The 19,734-nt window shown below is 38.8% G+C and overlaps 1 protein-coding gene across 1 annotated transcript in view; it reads right to left on the bottom strand.

The window, feature by feature from the left end:
• The window catches only part of echs1 (enoyl CoA hydratase, short chain, 1, mitochondrial), a 38,574-nt gene extending 19,195 nt beyond the window's left edge, over positions 1 to 19,379 (bottom strand). Inside the window, exons 1-3 of the mRNA XM_039773713.1 lie at positions 19,185 to 19,379; positions 7,823 to 8,020; positions 3,002 to 3,129 (exon numbers count right to left, since the gene is read on the bottom strand). Of these exons, the coding sequence (XP_039629647.1) occupies positions 3,002 to 3,129; positions 7,823 to 8,020; positions 19,185 to 19,281 (423 nt within the window). The 5' untranslated portion in view covers positions 19,282 to 19,379. The remainder of the gene's footprint in view (positions 1 to 3,001; positions 3,130 to 7,822; positions 8,021 to 19,184) is intronic.
• Between the last annotated feature and the right edge of the window lie 355 nt (positions 19,380 to 19,734).

Raw genomic sequence — 19,734 nt, forward strand, 5'->3', positions numbered from 1 at the left:
GACCATTTAAATAGTTATAATCATTGTGTTCTTGGTCATGTTACTGCTTCATGTTTGTAACAGGTTTCACAGTAGATGGTCATACAAATATTTGGTCTATTTAAAAAAAAAAATAAAATGGTGTCAGTAAAATATTATAGCCGCACTGACAAGATGCGTCAGCCTGGGGAAGGCATCTGTAACAGCATGAGCAAACATTTCATATTCAAATGAGCAGTTTCAGTATCAGCTACAATGGAGCCTATAAAAACAGCAAGCTTTCCACAGTTGTGTGATTTTCAACTTGTGCAGCTAAAGTAACCCATCTATACAAGGCCAGCAATCTACCTAAAGCAGCGTGAACCATGGTTTCAGAGAAATGGGATTAGAAGAAAACTTACAGTCTGACTCAACAAAGTACCAAGTAGACCATAAATAAACTTTCTGGGTTCTAATGAGTTGCTGAAGAGTCTTGAGGTTGGGATTCAGGATCTAAGGTGCATCTGTCACTCCACAACTATATGTTCATCGGCTAAGGTTCACTGGACTGGGTGTTCAGTCACCAGAGGAGCTTCAGAAAGGATCCTGGCATGGATTGGCTCATGAATCTAGTGAAAGTGTGGCAAATCGTGCTGCCGCTTACATTAGAGGAGTAGTGTAAGGCGGAGATGGCAGTGGAAATGCACAGACAAGGGATTAGGCATATTATATAGGCAATACAGAGCTGCCAAGAAGGGAGAGTTCTGAATCTGAGATACACAACCTAGAATGCTGGTTGCAGTGTCAGTTTTGAAAGTAAGATTTCCAAGAGACTGCAACATCAGCAACTTCATACAAAGAAGCTCCTCTTCCCACGTGTAATGGACAGATCATTGCATAGAATTGATGCATTAAACACCAATGCTGCACCACATGACAGCTCTACACTCAACATCCCTGCTGCACCACACAACAGCACAGTGCTTATCATCCTTTCTGATGAGTGCTGCAATCTGCAGAACTGCAGTAAAATAGAAGACTGCCCCAGCTTTTCCAAGAGTTTGTGTGCTGCTACAAAGAGTTGGAAAGGACTGCTGGGACAAGCAATTTTAAAAAGATGGCAATACAATAATAGCCTTGATAAGTTGTGTTACCCTGGGGATAGCACCAGCTAAGAGTATTCAACTGCCCCCAGTGCCAGCCACAGGCAGCCTATACATATGGCAAGTCTTCCACAGTCACACAATTTCCTACTAGTGAACTGTCCCTCTAAGGGCAGCAAGCTACTTAAAAGAATGATGCAGGAATGAATTAGGTAGACACTGGCAAGCATCACACAGTGCTACAATATGTTATTACTAAAATTCCATGCAGTTTTGAAAAGATCACAACATAATTACTTATTCCATGTGTACATACGGCATATTAAAGCTATTTTTTTATTCTCCAACACTCTCTAACAAGTCTTCAGATGGCAAGATGCAAAGAGCAAAAGTTTTTAAAAAAATCTACTTTTGGGATTGGGGAGAAAAAGAAAAAAAAAAAAAGATGGAGGGTCTTATGGAATAGACAGGTTGACATTAGGTAAATTTCACAACCTAAAACACTAACTCAAACAGGGCCAAGTTAGAATCACCAGTCAACCTAACTTAACATCTTTGGGATGTAGGAGGAAGCAGGAATATATGGAGAAATTACTTTGGGGGATGATGGGGGAGAAACACACTGAGAATATTCAGCTCCCACACAGATAGTGACTGGGCAAAGAATCAAAAATATGTACAATTCTATGTACAGTACTTTAAAAAACATCTCTATCTATAATTAAAAGAGGGAGTGTGTGTAAAAAATAAAAATTGCTTAAAGGGACTTATCTTAAGGTTATGTTCTACTTAAACCGATTATATAAATTTCATTAGTATATGAACCCCCATAGCTGTTTAAATTTAATTCAGACGTATTTGCCCCATTAAATTTTAAGGTCTCGTTTTACAAAAGGAACAACGGAAAATGTCTGCTGTGGTACCATATAGTGACTCATAATGTCATATCTACTGTAACAATACAATGCTGCACCCACCAAAGATTAGAGAAGACTATAGAATGTCACAACCATAACAAAAAAACTTAAGAATAAAAAAGAAAAAAATGAAAAGAAAAACAATAAAATGCGCAAAACACTAGTCTACTAACTGAACAACAGAATGACTAAATAAAAAGAACATATAAAGAACATCCCTGTCAGGCTTAAAGGACAAGTTTGGTATTTTCCAAGTTGAAGTTATTTCTTCACAACCATAGTATATCTTAATATGACACATAAAATTGTATTCTAAAGTTCTAAAGCATATTAAAAAGAATAGCCTGCTCTTACATTTTTATAATGGACCTTGTGGGTACCTGGGTCCCTTTCTGGAAAAGCCTTAAAATTTACAGAAAACATCCACTTCTTTGTGTATTAGGTGTGGGATCACCATAAATTGGGCTCCCCTTGCCTGTGATTTACCTGGAACTCCTAACGGTTTGATTTTGATATGTGGGCATGTCTAGCGGCTGCTCTGTAACTCTCATTTTTGCATCTCATTATCTAGAGGATACTGGAACAGAGATCGTCAGGGCTAGGTGCCTTCCTGACATTAGGATGCCTTTTGCAAAAAGCAAGAAGGACAACAACCTTATTCTAACCTCAGGTCACAAGAGTAGGAGGGATGGCTTTTATAACTGCTTTTAGATAGCAGATTAACCTGACAAAGTTTGCTTTACAAATTCGCAAACAATTCTCATCATGCCAACATACCATAAAACCATACAATACATCCTAATAGTTCAATTATTATTCCATGAAACATGGTGTTCTCTAATGCATAACATCTTTGCTCTTTTAGATAGATAGATAGATAGAAACAGCAGAATTAAAGATAAAATAGGCAAATCAGAAGCAAGTATAAAAGGCAGTACTATGAAGTACAAACAACAACCTGTACTTATTACTAAGAAAAATCAATTTCAAATACGGTATTTCATATTTCAAAAATGAACTTACTGCAAATCCATTTACAGCTGCTATAATAGGCTTCCTTAAAGTAGACACTCTGTTCCAATGAGAAAGGAAGTTTCCACCGTAACACTCCTGAAATGTTCTGTTTTGCATCTCTTTAATATCTGCACCAGCTACAAATACAAAAAGGCTATATGAAAAACTACACCAATGCAGTCTCTGCTACAAAAGATATACTATTATAAATAAATATACTGTATTTTCAATTATTGTAAATGTCCACAGGTTAACATACAACAGAAATTACATATATCATCTAGTTTGTCATCCATGTTAGATCCTGCTCACATTTATTACTAGGAGCCACTGAAATCATACAGAATCAGAACCTTTGGAAAGAATAAAACTAGAATGGAAGGCCACACTTCAACACGGCACTGTTGCCAATGTCATACAGAGTCAATTAACATGACACGTTATCCTTTAGAAAGTGAGGAAAAGGAATTGACAACCCTGAGAAAAGCCCTGTAAACACAGGAAAAACATGCAAAACCCACAGTAATAGTGACCCATATGGAAATCAAACTCTAGGTTCGACTAAATAGGAAAATAAATGTGTACTTTTAGACATTTTTTGTCTGCCACTTCTCACATAAGTTTCATTCTTTGTTTCTGCAGTCCTGAGAATCTTGAAGGATGTGGCACTTTATACTAATATCATCTATTATTTCTGTCCTTGTGATTTTTTCTCACTATTCTTTTGGCATCATTCCCTCCATTTCCAAAGTGCACAAGCTCTCCAGGTCATTTTCCTTTTTTCTTTAAACATATCCAGCTTGTTTCTGTTGATTGTACAGCTTAACACTTTCGCACTAATTCTTTCTTTTGACCCTGCCACTGTATTTTTCATCATTGCAGCTTAGAACAAGATAATTTTTATAGTAGAACCATTCAAATATACTCCATGTTCTGCCATTATTGGCCAAGTCCTGATTATATACACAATACAAATTCCCATAAAGCTTGCATAAACTTACCTCAGTGCCAAAAAGGCTGTCCTACAAGTAACAATCATCAAGCAAATTCCAGAAATTCTCCTAAACATATTTTGCAACTATCAACCACATAATTTCACTCTAAAAATAAAGTATCATACTTAAAACGCTGGGGGCCAAGGGGAAGGGAAGCGTGATGTCAGGAGTGGGGAGCAGGACAGGGCCCTTTTCACTCAGGCAACAGTCACCAAAAGAAAAGAAATTAACAAAGAAATTGCAAAAATTAAAAAGTACTACCAATAAAAGTGCCAATCCCTTAATATTACTTGGCATGAAACAACACTGCATAGCCAGCCATAGAATACTTAACAAGTAGTTACAAATGCACCCTCTACCAACACTGGCAGCAAGGCTTCAAAGTAAACAACCTTTATATTTGTAGTATGTGAGTAAACCGTAGGTATAGGAGGCTAGAAAGCCAGATGCATTGCTTTAAGATAAGGATTACGCTTTGAAGGCTGGGGATGACCAGACATGACATCAAAACAAGGGTAAACTTTTGTTATGATTGGACTAAAACCAGCCAGTCAGTCACTTATTTTTCTAACCACTCCCTCATAACATATGTCAAACTTTCTTGTAACTGACAGTTAAGAGTTTGAAAAGAGTATGAGGACAGTAGAGCCACTTCAACCACATGGTGAGCTTCAGCTTAAAACGTTCATTGTAACAGTGACTTGAATATGAACCTGTATACATAAGGCACACATCAGTACATCGCAACCTTTGTAGAAAAGAAAGGATTCTGTGATGTTTACAGACACATGAATGCAGAATACAGTGATACCGTGACTTACTAGTGTCCCACCTAACGTGTTTTTTGAAATACGAGCAGTCTCTTGGCCGATTTTTTACTTTGAGTTGAGGGCTAAAATTTGGGTTACGAGCCAGCTTCAGATACCCCACCCCACCGCTAGTTCGTGCAGCTCGCCACAGTGAACGCCGCAACATCCCGTGTCTCACTCATTCACTTTAAGCAGTTAGCTCACAGTGGAAGCTTCAGTGTTGTGCTCGCATTTGTGCTTGCAGTTATTTTGAAAAACTTTGTTTTTCCAACTATGGGTCCGAAGAAAGCGAGTGCAAAGGATAGTGCAGAGAAGAAGCAGATGATGTGCACTGAATTAAAGAAAGAAAGAAATTATAGAAAAACACCAGCAAGGTGTGTGGGTAGTCGATTTGGCGAAGCAGTACGAGCATAGCACTTCTACAATCTGCACCATACTGAAGCAGAAGGAGTCGATAAAGGCTATAACACCAGCCAAGGGCATTAAAATTATTTCAAAACAGTGGAAATCTATCCATGAAAATATGGAGAAGCTGCTGATTGGGTGGTTGATGGAGAAGCAGCTCGCAGGAGATACCGTGACAGAGGCTATAATCTGCGAGAAGGCACGAGCGATTTATGCTAATTTGCAGCAGCAGAACCCAGGCACTTCAACAGACGAGGCAGCAGGCGGGCCGTTTAAAGCCAGTCAGGGCTGGTTCGAGAATTTTAAAAAGAGAACCGGCATTCACTCCGTTGTCAGGCAGCGAGCGCGGATGTGAAGGCAGCTGAGGATTACTTCAAAACTTTTGCAGGAATTATAGCGGCTGAAGGATACATCCCCCAGCAAGTCTTCAACTTTGATGAGACAGGACTCTTCTGAAAAATGATGCCAAGGAGGACTTGTATAACAGCAGAGGAGAAGCAGATCCAGGCCACAAACCCATGAAGGATAGGCTAACCCTCACACTGTGCCTGGACATGGATGAAGGTAACATCAATGAGCTCATCAAGGAGCACTCTGAGGAACGGACAAAGGAGGAGCTAAAGGAGCTACAGACACAGCAGCACACAGAGGTTTTGCAGGAAATAAGTGACGCAGAGGAGGAGGAAGTTATCTCTACAAGTGAGATAAAGGAAACGTTGGGAATGTGGGAGAAACTTTCAGACTTTATTCAAAAGAAACACCCAAAAAAAGTTTCAACTGGACGCACGACTGGGCTATTCAATGACACTTGCATAACGCATTTTAGAAACATTCTGAAAGGGAGGATGAAACAGACCTCATTGGACAGGTTTTTTTCAAAAACCCCTGCAGATAAAAGTGAGGAAGGTGTGGCGAAAAGGGTAAAAATCAGTGAATAACATTCAGTTAAGCCTTTCTCCACCACCTCCATCAGCATCTTCAACTCATCTGATCTCCAAGGTAAATGCTGTATATTATACTGTACTATACTTAAAACCAGTTTATTGCAGTACATTCTATTGTATTGTGTTTTTATACAATATTCATTATTTATAAATACATTTTTCTTATTTAAAAACAGGTAACAAAAAAATTGCATTGTTTTTTGGGGGTCTGGAACGGATTAATGGCATTTCAATTCATTCAGTTGGGGAAAATTGAGATAAGAGCATTTTGACTTACGAGCTCGGTCACGGAACGAATTAAACTCGTATCTCAAGGTATCATTTTATTCTCAGCGGGGCAGACTTTTCTAAGATAGGGTACTACTTAAAACAATAAATATGGAAATACCAGTTAAAATATTTAATTTTCCTATTCCAAACTGTGAATAGAAAAGCTTTAAAGTTACAGGTTTTATTCCCATGTGTGATACTTGTAGATGTGACAATTACCAACAATTGGTCAACAGATGGAGCAGCTTTTGAATAAACTGGATGGACAGACAGATAGAGGCATTCGGTCTGAACTGGTTATACAAGTAAACTCCCTATTGGTGCATTTGTAATATTAACTCTAAAAGCTTTTTATTGTAAGTAATGATTAAATGTTACCTAAGTGAGTGAAGTGATAGATACATTTCTTACAACATTTCATTGACAAGACTTCTAATAAGTATATAAACAATCTCTCTCAAACACTGAAATTGTGACTCACTAGGTTGGCAACTTTGGGCACCTGTTTAAATCTGATCCTCCGGCTAGGATGTTGGATATCTCTGGGCCCATGGTTCTTGAGGCTGATCCTCCAATTACCTGTGAACCACCCAATCTCATTGAGATTGCACAGGTGGAGAACCAGCGGAAGGTAGGGAAGGCTGCAGAGATCGGAGGTATCCAGGGTGAACTTCTCCAGGATGATGGTAAGACTGTCCTCCTGGCATTGCAAGCCATCTTTGCTTCCATTTGGGAGACAGGCATCATACCAACCAACCAGAAAACGGGACTTGTCTTCCCTATCTGGAAAGGGAAGCATGATTGCCTAGACTGTGGCAACTACCTGTACAAGGCGATAACACTGTTCTTGGTGCAGGGTCCTTGCTAGGGTCATCCTCCATAGGATCCATGAACATTTGCTCACCAACCAGTGATCAGAGCAGTCTGGTTTTACAGCTAGGAAGTTTACAATTGAATGCATCCTGGCATGGAGGTTGCTCATAGAGCAAAAATGTGAATATCAGCAGGGCTTCTTTGCAGCCTTTTTATTGCAAAAAGAAGCTTTGAAAACTGTGAACTCAAAGGCAATAATAAAAGTGATATCAAAAAATCCATTAATAGGTTCTCTTTGCATTAATTTTAATCAATCATTTTGCTTAATCTCCACAAATGCACAGAAATGCTCATTTCTTTTTATATTTTTTGTGAACATCCAGAAAAGTAAAACATTCCATGGCTTATTCATTTCTTTATAATAAATCATACTAAAGGCATATAATATGAAAACCTTGTGCATAATGACAACTTAACAAAAAAACATTTTCTGTACCTGTAAATATTACCTGTCTAGTTAATAAACAGCTAATCTCTTCAAGACAAACTCAAAAATAACAGGGTAAAGACAGTCCTTAACAGTGTTTTACCAACCTGCAAATGACTTCTCATTGCCAGTGATGACTATGGCACCAACTTGCGTATCATTTTCAAAAGCATCCAAAGCCTGGTTCATCTCTTTCATTAACCCATCACAGAGGGCATTCAAGGACTTTGGCCGATTTAACTGGATAAAACCAACATTTTTATTTTCTCCTCGCTTATCAACTATTAAATAATTATACTGGGTACCTAAAAAACAAGAGCAAAGTTTCAGTGATCTAATTCTATGTTACAAATAAATTTTGTTTTCAAAGATGAATTGTTCATTGGATTATGCCATTAGTGAATATATCACTCCTTACCAAACATAAACAAAATATTATATACATATATTATAAAAGTTTGAAAAAACAAAACATCTTTTTGCATAGACTACATATAAAACACAAGACAATATTTTTCCTGACTTTGCCTTAGATGAGCTTAAACCAAATCATAAGTTTAAATGTACTGTATTAAATGTGTATATAAAACTGTAAAATGTTGTCTTCCTTTATGTGCAGAGTACACAGATTTAAAATACTTCCTTAAAAATTATTTACCAGTATAACAAAACTATCATCACTTGTAATGTGACATATTCAAGCAGTTTAAGACATAACAACATTGCTTCCCAAAAAAACTGCATCAAGAACACTGCCATTATACCAAAAAAAATTATACTGGAAACATGCCAGCATGCAATTCAAAGCAACTATATGTGTTATTTTATGTTTAAACTTCTTTACCAGAAATTATGATTATTTGTGATAGTAAAAATGTTGTTACATCTAACCGAGATGAATTACTGAAATGCAACTGTTATATACATAAATATTTTATAAAGCACTTTGTATAGATAGTACTATTTGCTTCTTATGGCCTTTTGGGCATTTGCACAAAAGTAAAATTTTACTTGGCACGAAATATGTTAATTTCCTAAAAAAAAACTAATGCTGTTTCAAATCATCTATAAATTAAATATCTGCATGACATTAGGGTCAGGACTCAATCTACAAACATGATGTACATCTATATATCATCACATTTGTGGACCTGTTTATTCTACTTCTGGATTATGGTGGGAAAACATGAACGGGAAAGGTGCTATATACAGTAAATAAAATTTATTATTATTAAAAAACACACAGACAGCAAAATATATCTGTGAGAAACATCTTTTAAATGTTGGAGGATTGCCATTGTGCGATTAACACAGCCACCCTGCAAATGTAGCAGTCTACAACAACAACAACAACATTTATTTATATAGCACATTTTCATACAAACAGTAGCTCAAAGTGCTTTACATAATAAAGAATAGAAAAATAAAAGACACAATTATAAAACAAAATAAATCAACATTAATTAACATCGAATAAGAGTAAGGTTCAATGGCCAGGGGGGACAGAAAAAACAAAAAAACTGCAGACGGCTGGAGAAAAAATAAAATCTGTAGGGATTCCAGACCATGAGACCGCCCAGTCCCCTCTGTTCTAAACTGAAGTCCTGAACATTGTGCAAAATCCACATAGACTTGCACTTTCTCCTCATGTTCTTGTGGGTTCTTTTTGGGGTACATTGATTTTCTTTACATTGTTAGTTTAAAAGATGAAGGGGTTTGTGCATTAAAGGGGCTTTAAATGGACAGGTGGCCCATCTAAGGTTGGTTCTTACTTTGCGCACAATACTGTCAGGGTAGGCTGTGTGTCACAAGCCATCTACTAAATCAGATGGCCTGCTAGTAGTTTGGGACCGACATGGACTGAGGGAGTAACAAGAGAGACCGATGTTCAAAACAGAAGGTGATTTATTTATTCCACGATAGAGTAAAAAAAATTATAGTTGTTGATGGGAAAAAAAAGGATGGACAAAAACATATAAATAATCCAGTGACAAGACAAAATCAAATTATGAAGAGAAGAAAAAAAAAAAAGACAAAAAATAGAAATTGGGAAACACCAAGGCTCTCACCCTAATACAGTGATCTCTCACTATATTGCGCTTCGACTTTCGCGGCTTCACTCTATCGTGGATTTTAAATGTAAGCATATCCAGAACCCCCCGCGATAGTTGAAAATCCGCGAAGTAGAAACCATATGTTTGTATGGTTATTTTTATATATTTTAAGCCCTTATAAACTCTCTCACACTGTTAACATTATTAGAACCCTCTAGACATGAAATAACACCCTTTAGTCAAAAGATTAAACTGTGCTCCATGACAAAACAGAGATGACAGTTCTTTCTCACAATTAAAAGAATGCAAATATATCTTCTCTTCACAAGGAATGTGTGTCAGGAGCAGAGAATGTCAGAGAGAGAGAGAGAGAGAGAGAAAAGCAATCAAAAAATCAATATGTGCTTTTGGGCTTTTAAGTATGCCGAAGCACCGCGATAAAGCGGCATTTTTTAGAGGAGCGTCCATATCCTCTAGGCAAACAGCCCCTCTGCTCACACCCCCTCCGTCAGGCAGAGAGAGTGAGAGAGACAGAGAAAAGCAAACAATCAAGCACCGCGCGGGAAGCATATCGTATATCATTGAGGAGTTTTAGTTAATACGTAATACATGCTCTGATTGGGTAGCTTCTAAGCCCTCTGCCAATAGCGTCCCTTGTATGAAACAACTGGGCAAACAAATTGAGGAAGCATGTACCATAAATTAAAAGACCCATTGTCCGCAGAAATCCGCGAACCAGCGAAAAATCTGTGATATATATTTAGATATGCTTACATTTAAAATCCACGATGGAGTGAAGCCACGAAAGTCAAAGCACGATATAGCGAGGGATCACTGTATATATAATCAATTCCAGTCCATGAAAAGTCCAGGGCAGCCTTAAAATAATACAAAACTGGACTCTGCTTCAGTCCAGGTCACCAGTACAACTCCTCCAAAAATAAAAAAAAATCTCGGGAGTTGTTTTTCTTTGGTCCTCAGGAGCCTAACACACTCCTTTACAGCAACCAACAGCTCAGCCACTAGGCACCTCTTAGGCTGATGTGTCTTGTACTACCTAACCCCTCTTAATTCTCTCCAAGCGATCCTTTCTTTCTCTCTCTTTTTCCACGATTTTTTTTTTCCGGCCACAACAGTACTTATAAAGCCTCTTCCATTGCCAGGATCAGCTTACCTAATCATAGGGAGAAACCATTTAAGTCCTGCCGGGGAAATTGTACACTGCAAGTACAAATCAAAATAACCGACAAACACATATACATAATACAAACAATAAACAACAAAACATTTATACCTAACCTAGAGGTTACTAACAAACAAACTTAAACATTACGGTACACGTACACTACTAACACAACTTGGACTCCCCCTATAGCTGTCGTTTGATCTCCCCAGGCACCTGTGACTGCATTTAGCGTCTGTGCCCTTGTTAAATGGGGAAAAAAAAAAAAACCTGGTTGGTAAAAATAGTATGTTACGCGTGAAACTTACACCCGAAACGTATGGTAAAACATCTAGAAAATAAACTAAACCAGAGGGTGAGACCAAAAAATCTTAAAAGAAAAAAAAAAATTATTTTTCTTCCCATGGTAAGCTTGCCGATATATTGATCACCGTGGTTCACACTTAAAACTTATTGATAGTCCTGCCCCATATCCATCTAAACCACCATCTATCAGCATTACAGTGAGGCTATAGCGTTACACACCCCCTCACTCAGACCCTCGATATCTTGCATTCAAGAGATAAAGTCGGCACATTTATTTTGTTTCCCTTGTATATACTTCACTGTAAACTTATATGGTTGCAAGGACAAATACCACCGTGAAATTCGCGAATTGGAGTCACGCATCCATGCTAACCATTGCAACGCAAGATGGTCAGACTCCACAACAAAAGGATGACCTAGTAGGTAATACTTCAAAGAGTCCACAGCCCACTTAACTGCCAGTGTCTCCTTCTCAACAGTGGAATATCTTATTTCCCTAGGGAACAACTTGCGACTTATATAGACAACAGGGTGTCTATCTTCTCCATCACCCTGCAGCAATACAGCACCCAGACCCCCTCCCGAAGCGTCTGTCTGTAAACAAAAAGGTAGACTAGGTAATCAGGACATTTCAAAATAGGGTTACAACATACTGCATTTTTCAATTTAGCAAAAAATTTTTCACATTCTTCAGTCCACTTCACATGGTTGGGCTCTTTCTTCTGTAAGAGATTAGTAAGTGGGACGGCAATCTCCGAAAAGTGTGGAATAAATCTCCTATACCATCCAACCAGTCCTAGAAACGACCAAACTTGTCTTTTGGTGTTAGGACGTGGATGATCCTGAACAGCTTTCACCCTGTCCACCCGAGGTTTTACAAATTCTCCTCCAATGGTGTATCCCAGATATTGTACCTCAGATCTAGCTAATACACATTTAGCCAGATTTACCACCAGGCCGGCTTGCTTTAACTTGTGAAAATCATCAGCAAGATGTGATAAATGCTCATGCCAAGACTCTATTAGACTGTATATTACAATGTCATCAATATAAGTTCAAGCATAAGATTCTGCTCCTCTCAAAACAATATCCATAAACCTTTGGAAATTCGCTGCTGCTCTGTGTAATCCAAAAGGCATGACGGTGAACTGATACAATCCACTAGGCACTTTAAATGTCGTGAGGGGCTCAGCTATGTCTGATAATGGCACCTGCCAGTATCCCTTGCATAAGTCTAAAGTTGATAAAAACATAGCTGGACCCAGTTGTTCTATCAGTTCATCCACCCTTGGCATAGGGTAAGGATCAAAATGCAGAAATTGAATTTAGTTTAGAATAATCCACACAAAAGCAAATTTGTCCATTCTTCTTTGGAACCAGTACTACTGGACTACATCGCTCACTGGTAGATGGTTCTACTATACCTAATTGGAGTATAGACTGTACCTCATTTCTTAGCATCTCCTGCAGACGAGCTGGAACTCTGCTGCATGTCTGTCGTACGGGACCTGGAGAGGTGAGGCAAATAGTATGCTCTATTAAATTAGTCCTACCAGGTATTTCGCTGAACAGATGCTCTGGAATCACTGCTTTTAACTGTTCCTGTTGCTTTTCCGAAAGATGGTCCAACACAGGTAGATCGGCAGAAGATGATGTTGCAGGCAGGAACTGCTCTGGTAATTCCTCTTCGTCTTGAATTCTACGAATCAAAAGCTGTACCTCAGAATTAGCTTTTTTCCTCCACTCTTTCAACAGGTTAATATGGAAGACTTGATATTATTTCTAGATCGGTCTGGCATATAAATTTCATAATTTACTGGGCCTTTTTGTGAAACAATCTCATATGGACCTTGTTATTTTGCCAACAAACTATTAGTCAATAGGGGCAACAGTAATAAGACTTTCTGACCGGGTTGAAAACTGCAAGTACGTGAGGCTTGATCGTACCAGGCTTTCTGCTTCTTTAGCGACTACAACATGTTCTTTTTAACCACCTCGGACATTGTGGACAATCGATCTCTCATTATAACAAAATAACAGAATATTCAGGTGTTCTTGACCACTGCCATTTTCTAATGCTTCTTTCAGCACAGCTAAAGGGCCTCGAACATTTCGCCCATAGACCAGTTCAAATGGTCAAAATCCAGTGGAAGCCCGAGAAACTTCTCTGTAAGCAAAAAGCAAATATGGCAGCCATTGATCCCAGTCGGCCCCAGTGTCAGACACAAATTTTTTAGCATTTGCTTCAGAGTGGCATTGAAGCGTTCTACTAGGCCATCCGTTTGTGGATGGCAAGGTGTGGTTCTCAAACCCTGGATCCCTAACAGACCATACACCTGTTTAATTAGTCCAGCGGTAAAATTAGCCCCCTGATCGGTCAACATCTCCCTAGGGATGCCAACTCTGGAAAACAACTGAACTAGGGCGTTAGCAACCTGAGTAGCCTTAACCTTCTTCAATGGGAATGCCTCTGGATATCTCGTTGCATAATCACATAGGACCAGTATGTAACGATGCCCATTACTACTACGTGGTAGAGGACCAACAATATTCATTGCCATTCTACTAAAAGGCTCCTCTATCACAGGTAACAGCACTAACGGAGGGAGCTCTGTCTCCTTTCTTAACCGGTCCTACAAGCTGACATTTAGGACAACTCCTACAATGACTGGCTACATCTTTGGACCAACCTGGCCAGTAAAAATATTTAGCAATGCAATCACTAGTCTTAATTTGCCCTAAATGCCCGGCCCATGGGATATCATGCCCCATTTTTAACACCTTATCCCTAAACTCTTTAGGTAATACCAATTGTTTGCACGCCCATCTGGGTGGTAAAGATTATCCTGGTCTAATACAAAGGTTTCTCCTGTAACTGACTGATGTTGTTTTTCAGCTTTGACAAAACAGGACTGCAGACTGGGATCGCCACGTTGCAAGGCCCCTATCTCCCCTGTAATGAAAGGTGAGCAATCAAGATCACCAGAGGCAGGAGTAATGCTAGTATCTAGGGCAGGCGTGACCAAAATTTTTGCCCGTTTCCGTTGTCTGTGGGTCTTACGGACTGAGACCTCATTCACCTGGGAAAAAGGTAAAGTGTTCCAGTCCACCTGGTCACTTTCTTTGACTGCAGCAGCTTGAGCTCTGGTCAAGACCTGGGCTTCCCGCACCAGGCTCTGCTGCAGTAAGCCATTAATATCTGGCAGAGCCAGTCCAAGCAAGGCTGGGTATGGCATGCCATCTACTATTCCCACTGACATTGCATACATCTGGCCTCCTACCTAAATACACATCTTCACCAGAGGATAAAAAACCTCATCTTCGTGGACGCATCTCAGAACCACCTTCCTGGATGTCGACAGCAATTTATCATCAGGAATATCTTGTCTCATTAGGGTTTGGGTACTTCTTGTATCAAGCAATGCTGTTCTGGTTCAACCTGCTATTTTTACTTTAACCTCTTTTTCTTGATTCTTCTGCACTAATTTTCAAAGAATTGGGCACGGTACATAACAAAATTTGTTTTCCTCACACCCTGCACTACTCTTGGCCATAGGAGACAGTATTTTCTTAGGACTCTGCTGTCCACACTGATAATATATTACATTGGCTACGACCCCATCCCTCACGCTCTTAGAGGTAAGAGAACCATGAGCTACCATGACCTTGGATGCACTAGGAAGGATTGGATAAGTAATTGGAGCCCTATTAGTTTTGGTCACTCTTTGTAGATTCTTGGGATAGCCTCGAGCAGTTTGAAAGACCTCTGCCAGTTCGGTGGCATGGCGTGAAGACTTTTAGATGTTCTAAAATCCAAGTCTTTAGCTCAGGCTTCACCACCTGCAAAAACTGCTCCAAAATAAGCGAGTCAATTATTGTCTCTTTATCATGTTGTTGGGGCTTAAGCCAACGGGTGCATAGATCCTTCAATCTAGCTTGCAGCTCTAATGCGGTTACACCCTCCTTCCATTCTGCAGTTCTAAACCACAGACGATAACTCTCAATACTAATCTCAAATTTATTTAATATGGCCTGTTTAAGTGACTCATAGTCTAATGATCCAGAAGGGTCCATGGCCACAAAAGCTGCATGTGCCTTGCCAGTTAATAGGGGTACTAATCTTATTGTCCATTCAGTTTTAGGCCATGAAAAAACAACAGCCATTCTTTCAAAGGTGGAAAGAAACATCTCTACATCCTCGCCTTCCTTATAGGGGAGGAGCTTTAAACCTTCCACCCACCTGGTAGATCCTGCAGCAGAGTTACTGATGTTAGCCTCCACACCCTCCGTGTACATTAGATTGGGACTTACAAGTGGTGAATGAACCACTCCAGGGTTCTCTGAAGGACTTCCCTCACGTCTTCGCTGTACCTCCACCTGCAGTAATGTAAACTGATACTGCAACGACTTCCACCTTAGCTCTTGTTGTTTCTCCTTGTGCTCCTGTGCTTGTAGAAACTGCTGGAACATTCTTTCCATTGTCTGTGTCTCTTTAGACATTGCCTCCAATGACTCTGGGGACTGTGTCTGTGGTTCTTCACCCGACAAAGAAGCTGGCACGGATACAGAAACCTTCTTGAGTGCCTTCTCTGCTCTCTCTAAGATCTTCCAAGTCCCCCAGTCGATCCCACCTCTGCCACCAAAATGTCACAAGCCGTCTACTAAAGCAGATAGCCTGCTAGTAGTTTGGGACCGACCAGGACTGAGGGAGTAACAAGAGAGGCACGAGAGTGGCCGATGTTCAAAACAGAAGGCGATTTATTTATTCCATGATAGAGTAAAAAAAATTATAGTTGTTGATGGAAAAAAAAAGGATGGACAAAAACATATAAATAATCCAGTGACAAGACAAAATCAAATTATGAAGAAAAAAAAAAATGAAAAAATAGAAATTGGGAAACACCAAGGCTCTTACCCTAATACTGTATGTGTGTATATATATATATATATATATAATCAATTCCAGCCCATGAAAAGTCCAGGGCAGCCTTAAAATAATACAAAACTGGACTCTGTTTCAGTCCAGGTCACCAGTACAACTCCTCCAAAAATAAAAAAAAATCTCAGGAGTCGTTTTTCTTTGGTCCTCAGGAGCCTAACACACTCCTTTACAGCAACCAACAGCTCAGCCACTAGGCACCTCTTAGGCTGATGTGTCTTGTACTACCTAACCCCTCTTAATTCTCTCCAAGCGATCCTTTCTTTCTCCCTCTTTTTCCACGATTTTTTTTTCCTTTTTTGGGGCCACAACAGTACTTATAAAGCCTTTTCTATTGCCAGGATCAGCTTACTTAATCATAGGGAGAAACCATTTAAGTCCTGCCGGGGAAATTGTACACTGCAAGTACAAATCAAAATAGCCGATAACCACATACACATAATAAAACAAAAAACAACAAAACATTTATACCTAACCTCGAGGTTACTAATATACAAACTTAAACATTACGGTACACGTACACTACTAACACAACTTGGACTCCCCCCATAGCTGTCGTTTGATCTCCCCAGGCACCTGTGACTGCATTTAGCGTGTGTGCCCTTTTTAAAAGAAGAAAAAAAAAAAAAAAACCCCGGTCGGTAAATATAGTATGTTAAGCGTGAAACTTGCACCCGAAACTTATGGTAAAACATCTAGAAAATAAACTAAACAACCGGAGGGTAAGACCAAAAATCTTAAAAGAAAAAAAAATCATTTTTCTTTCCCCCAACCCCGTGGTAAACTTGCTGATATATTGTTCACCGTGGTTCATAATTAAAATTTATTGATAATCCTGCCCCATATCCATCTTAACCACCATGTATCAGCATCACAGTGAGGCTATAGCGTCACACTGTGGTCCCCTATAACCATTAATTGGCTTAAGCAGGCTTAGAATATTAAGTTAAATGTACAAAGTTAGTAGAAGAAAGCAATTTAAACCAACACAAAAATATGATAGGTATCCAGATCTATAGCCTTATGACTTTAAAAATTCAGTATGCACTTGAACATTAAAAAACTAAAAATAAAAGACGAGTAATAAGAGTCTAACAACATCTGGATAAATCTCTGCCTGAAAACTACAGCTCACAACAAATGCGCAGCAGCTTTCCGTTTTAAAATATGGAAAAGAAGTTTAGTTATCCTAAATATTTGAGCTGTGTAGCATTAATCAGTAATGGCAGTGCTTGAAATCAACTATATGAAAAAGTTCTGTATATAATCGATGCAAGAGCAAAAACAACTTTGAACACTCTTTTCTCTAATTCAGTATCACTAAAAGCTTGCATTTGGATGGTAGACAAAATCAGCTGCAATAGCTAAACAGTAAACTATACTGCAGTGACAACAAAGAAACTTTTCTCACATACAGTCTCAGATTTTCTTAACACCATGGCAAAATAAACTCATTTTGTGATATTTAGGGGGCATTACAAAGAATTTGTCAAAAAATGTATTGACCTCTGCTGAATAGCAGTAGCGATGCACATTACCTATGCTGACTAATCACTAAAATGACAGCACCACTGAGTCAGTGCATTGCACATAATGTTTTAATTGCTTTTATCTGTAACAGTAATGTACTGTATAATATATGTAGGCTGATGATAAATCAAGCACAGGACACCTAGCTTACAAAAAATCCAAAAAGAGCCGATTTAAAAAGTTGGCCATTAAACCATGCACTTTGTCTAAGCTGACCTCTCCATCCATGCAGAAATGATAGCTTTCAACCATAAAGTTTTATACAGAACTGGCGACTGGCTTTCCTCAAATACACTTTAACACACGTTAACAACATTTTCTGAAAAAAGACCGGAAAATATGTATTAGGAAATATATTTAGCTAAGCTGCTACTTTCATCTGTAATGCAGTATAAAAATATGAAATCCTTTTTCAAATTACTGTACTATTTTTTTCTAGATTGTTGACTTCTAAAATCCGAAATAAAAACCAGGACGCTGACGTCTAGCTAATGAGGCAAAAAGTAGCCCTTTGGAAAACGACATTTTACTATCAATTAGCAAGATTAACATTATGAATCACAAGTTTTAACTATACTTTAGTAATATTTATGAGGTTTAACCTTTATAAATCATATCTGGTAAAGCACCTTTAGAATTACCTTCGGAGTTACCAATTTCTGGAAAATTATAATTATTCTATTAATTATAAAAAAAAGTTGCTTTTCAAACAGGTGCAAACTTGTGGATGGATTTATAAAGTCTGACAGATAATGCCATAAAATTATTCTCAAATAATTTTTGTCAATTTCCATCGCATCACAATAACACAGCATGTGCTGGAATAAAAAAAAAAACGCAACAGAAAACTTATTACTGTCTACGAATGCTGCACTTGCTTTATTACTACACACAAAACGACAATTTGCCTTGATCCTAAAACTGGGTAACGTGGATACATATTCTAATTATCACTCAGGTGCATCTAAATACAACTTTATATTCAAATAGGTGATCAGTCGAAGAGCTCTGGCCAAGGTCATTTGAAGTAATCGTAAAATGTGTCTTTTTATTTCCAACCGGATGTGTAAGTTATTTATGCTGTAATCGGGAAAAATTAAGTAGCCGTTTCATTTTTCTCTCCAATATAAAGTGGCCTTGACTAGACTGCAGCTGCCAAAAAGTCCATGAATCCAGCCATGTACAGCCAACATTCCATCTCATCGTAATTTTATAAAGCATCTCCAGTGATGCCAAGCCAAAAGCGTTTCTTTTTAGCTGAAAGTTATGCAGTTTCATTAAAAACTGCATCTACTGATGCAGTCATCGATCGGGCCTTTACTTAAAATACAAATCTATATGAAAATACTAGAATTTATAACGAGGTGTGGAAACAGGGTAGTTGAAGGTAAATGTCAGTGCTGGACAAACAGTAACGTGCGATGTCGTCTAGGCCGGCGTGCTATCGAACAGCTCACCTGCAGTACTATATTTTCTTGCAGCTGTTAAAACAGAAGACAAAGTTTTCGTAGACTGGAACAGCACGGCTCCTGCTCTCCTGTAAAACGCTGCCATTCTTTAATCTTTCTATATCCTTCGAAGGCAAATAACACTGGGCGACAACCCCCAAACTTCTCCTTGGGAACAGACAGACGGAGTTTACGCACCTTTTAAAAGTCTCGCGAGAGCAACCGGGAATTCCGCGTAAGCATTGCGGGTTGGGTTAAGAAATAACAAGAAAGCGGGGCTGCTTGTCTGTCAGTCCATTTATGAAATTTCTAAAGCGCAAAATTAGCTTATGGAATCTACCAAATGCCAATAACAGTATTTATCAGCTAAATGGCAATTATTTTATTCCAAAGAGTACAAGCAGCTGCAGGTCTTATTATTAATTTTAATCAGAAGGTCTGTTTGACAGTATATGAGGTCATTACCAGAGGGATCCATCCATCATCCAACCCACTACTGTATATCCTAACTACAGGAGTCACGGGTGTCTGCTGGAGCCAACCCCAGTCAACATAGGGC

This window comes from Polypterus senegalus, chromosome 1 (assembly GCF_016835505.1).
Source record: "Polypterus senegalus isolate Bchr_013 chromosome 1, ASM1683550v1, whole genome shotgun sequence".
Lineage (NCBI taxonomy): Eukaryota > Metazoa > Chordata > Cladistia > Polypteriformes > Polypteridae > Polypterus > Polypterus senegalus.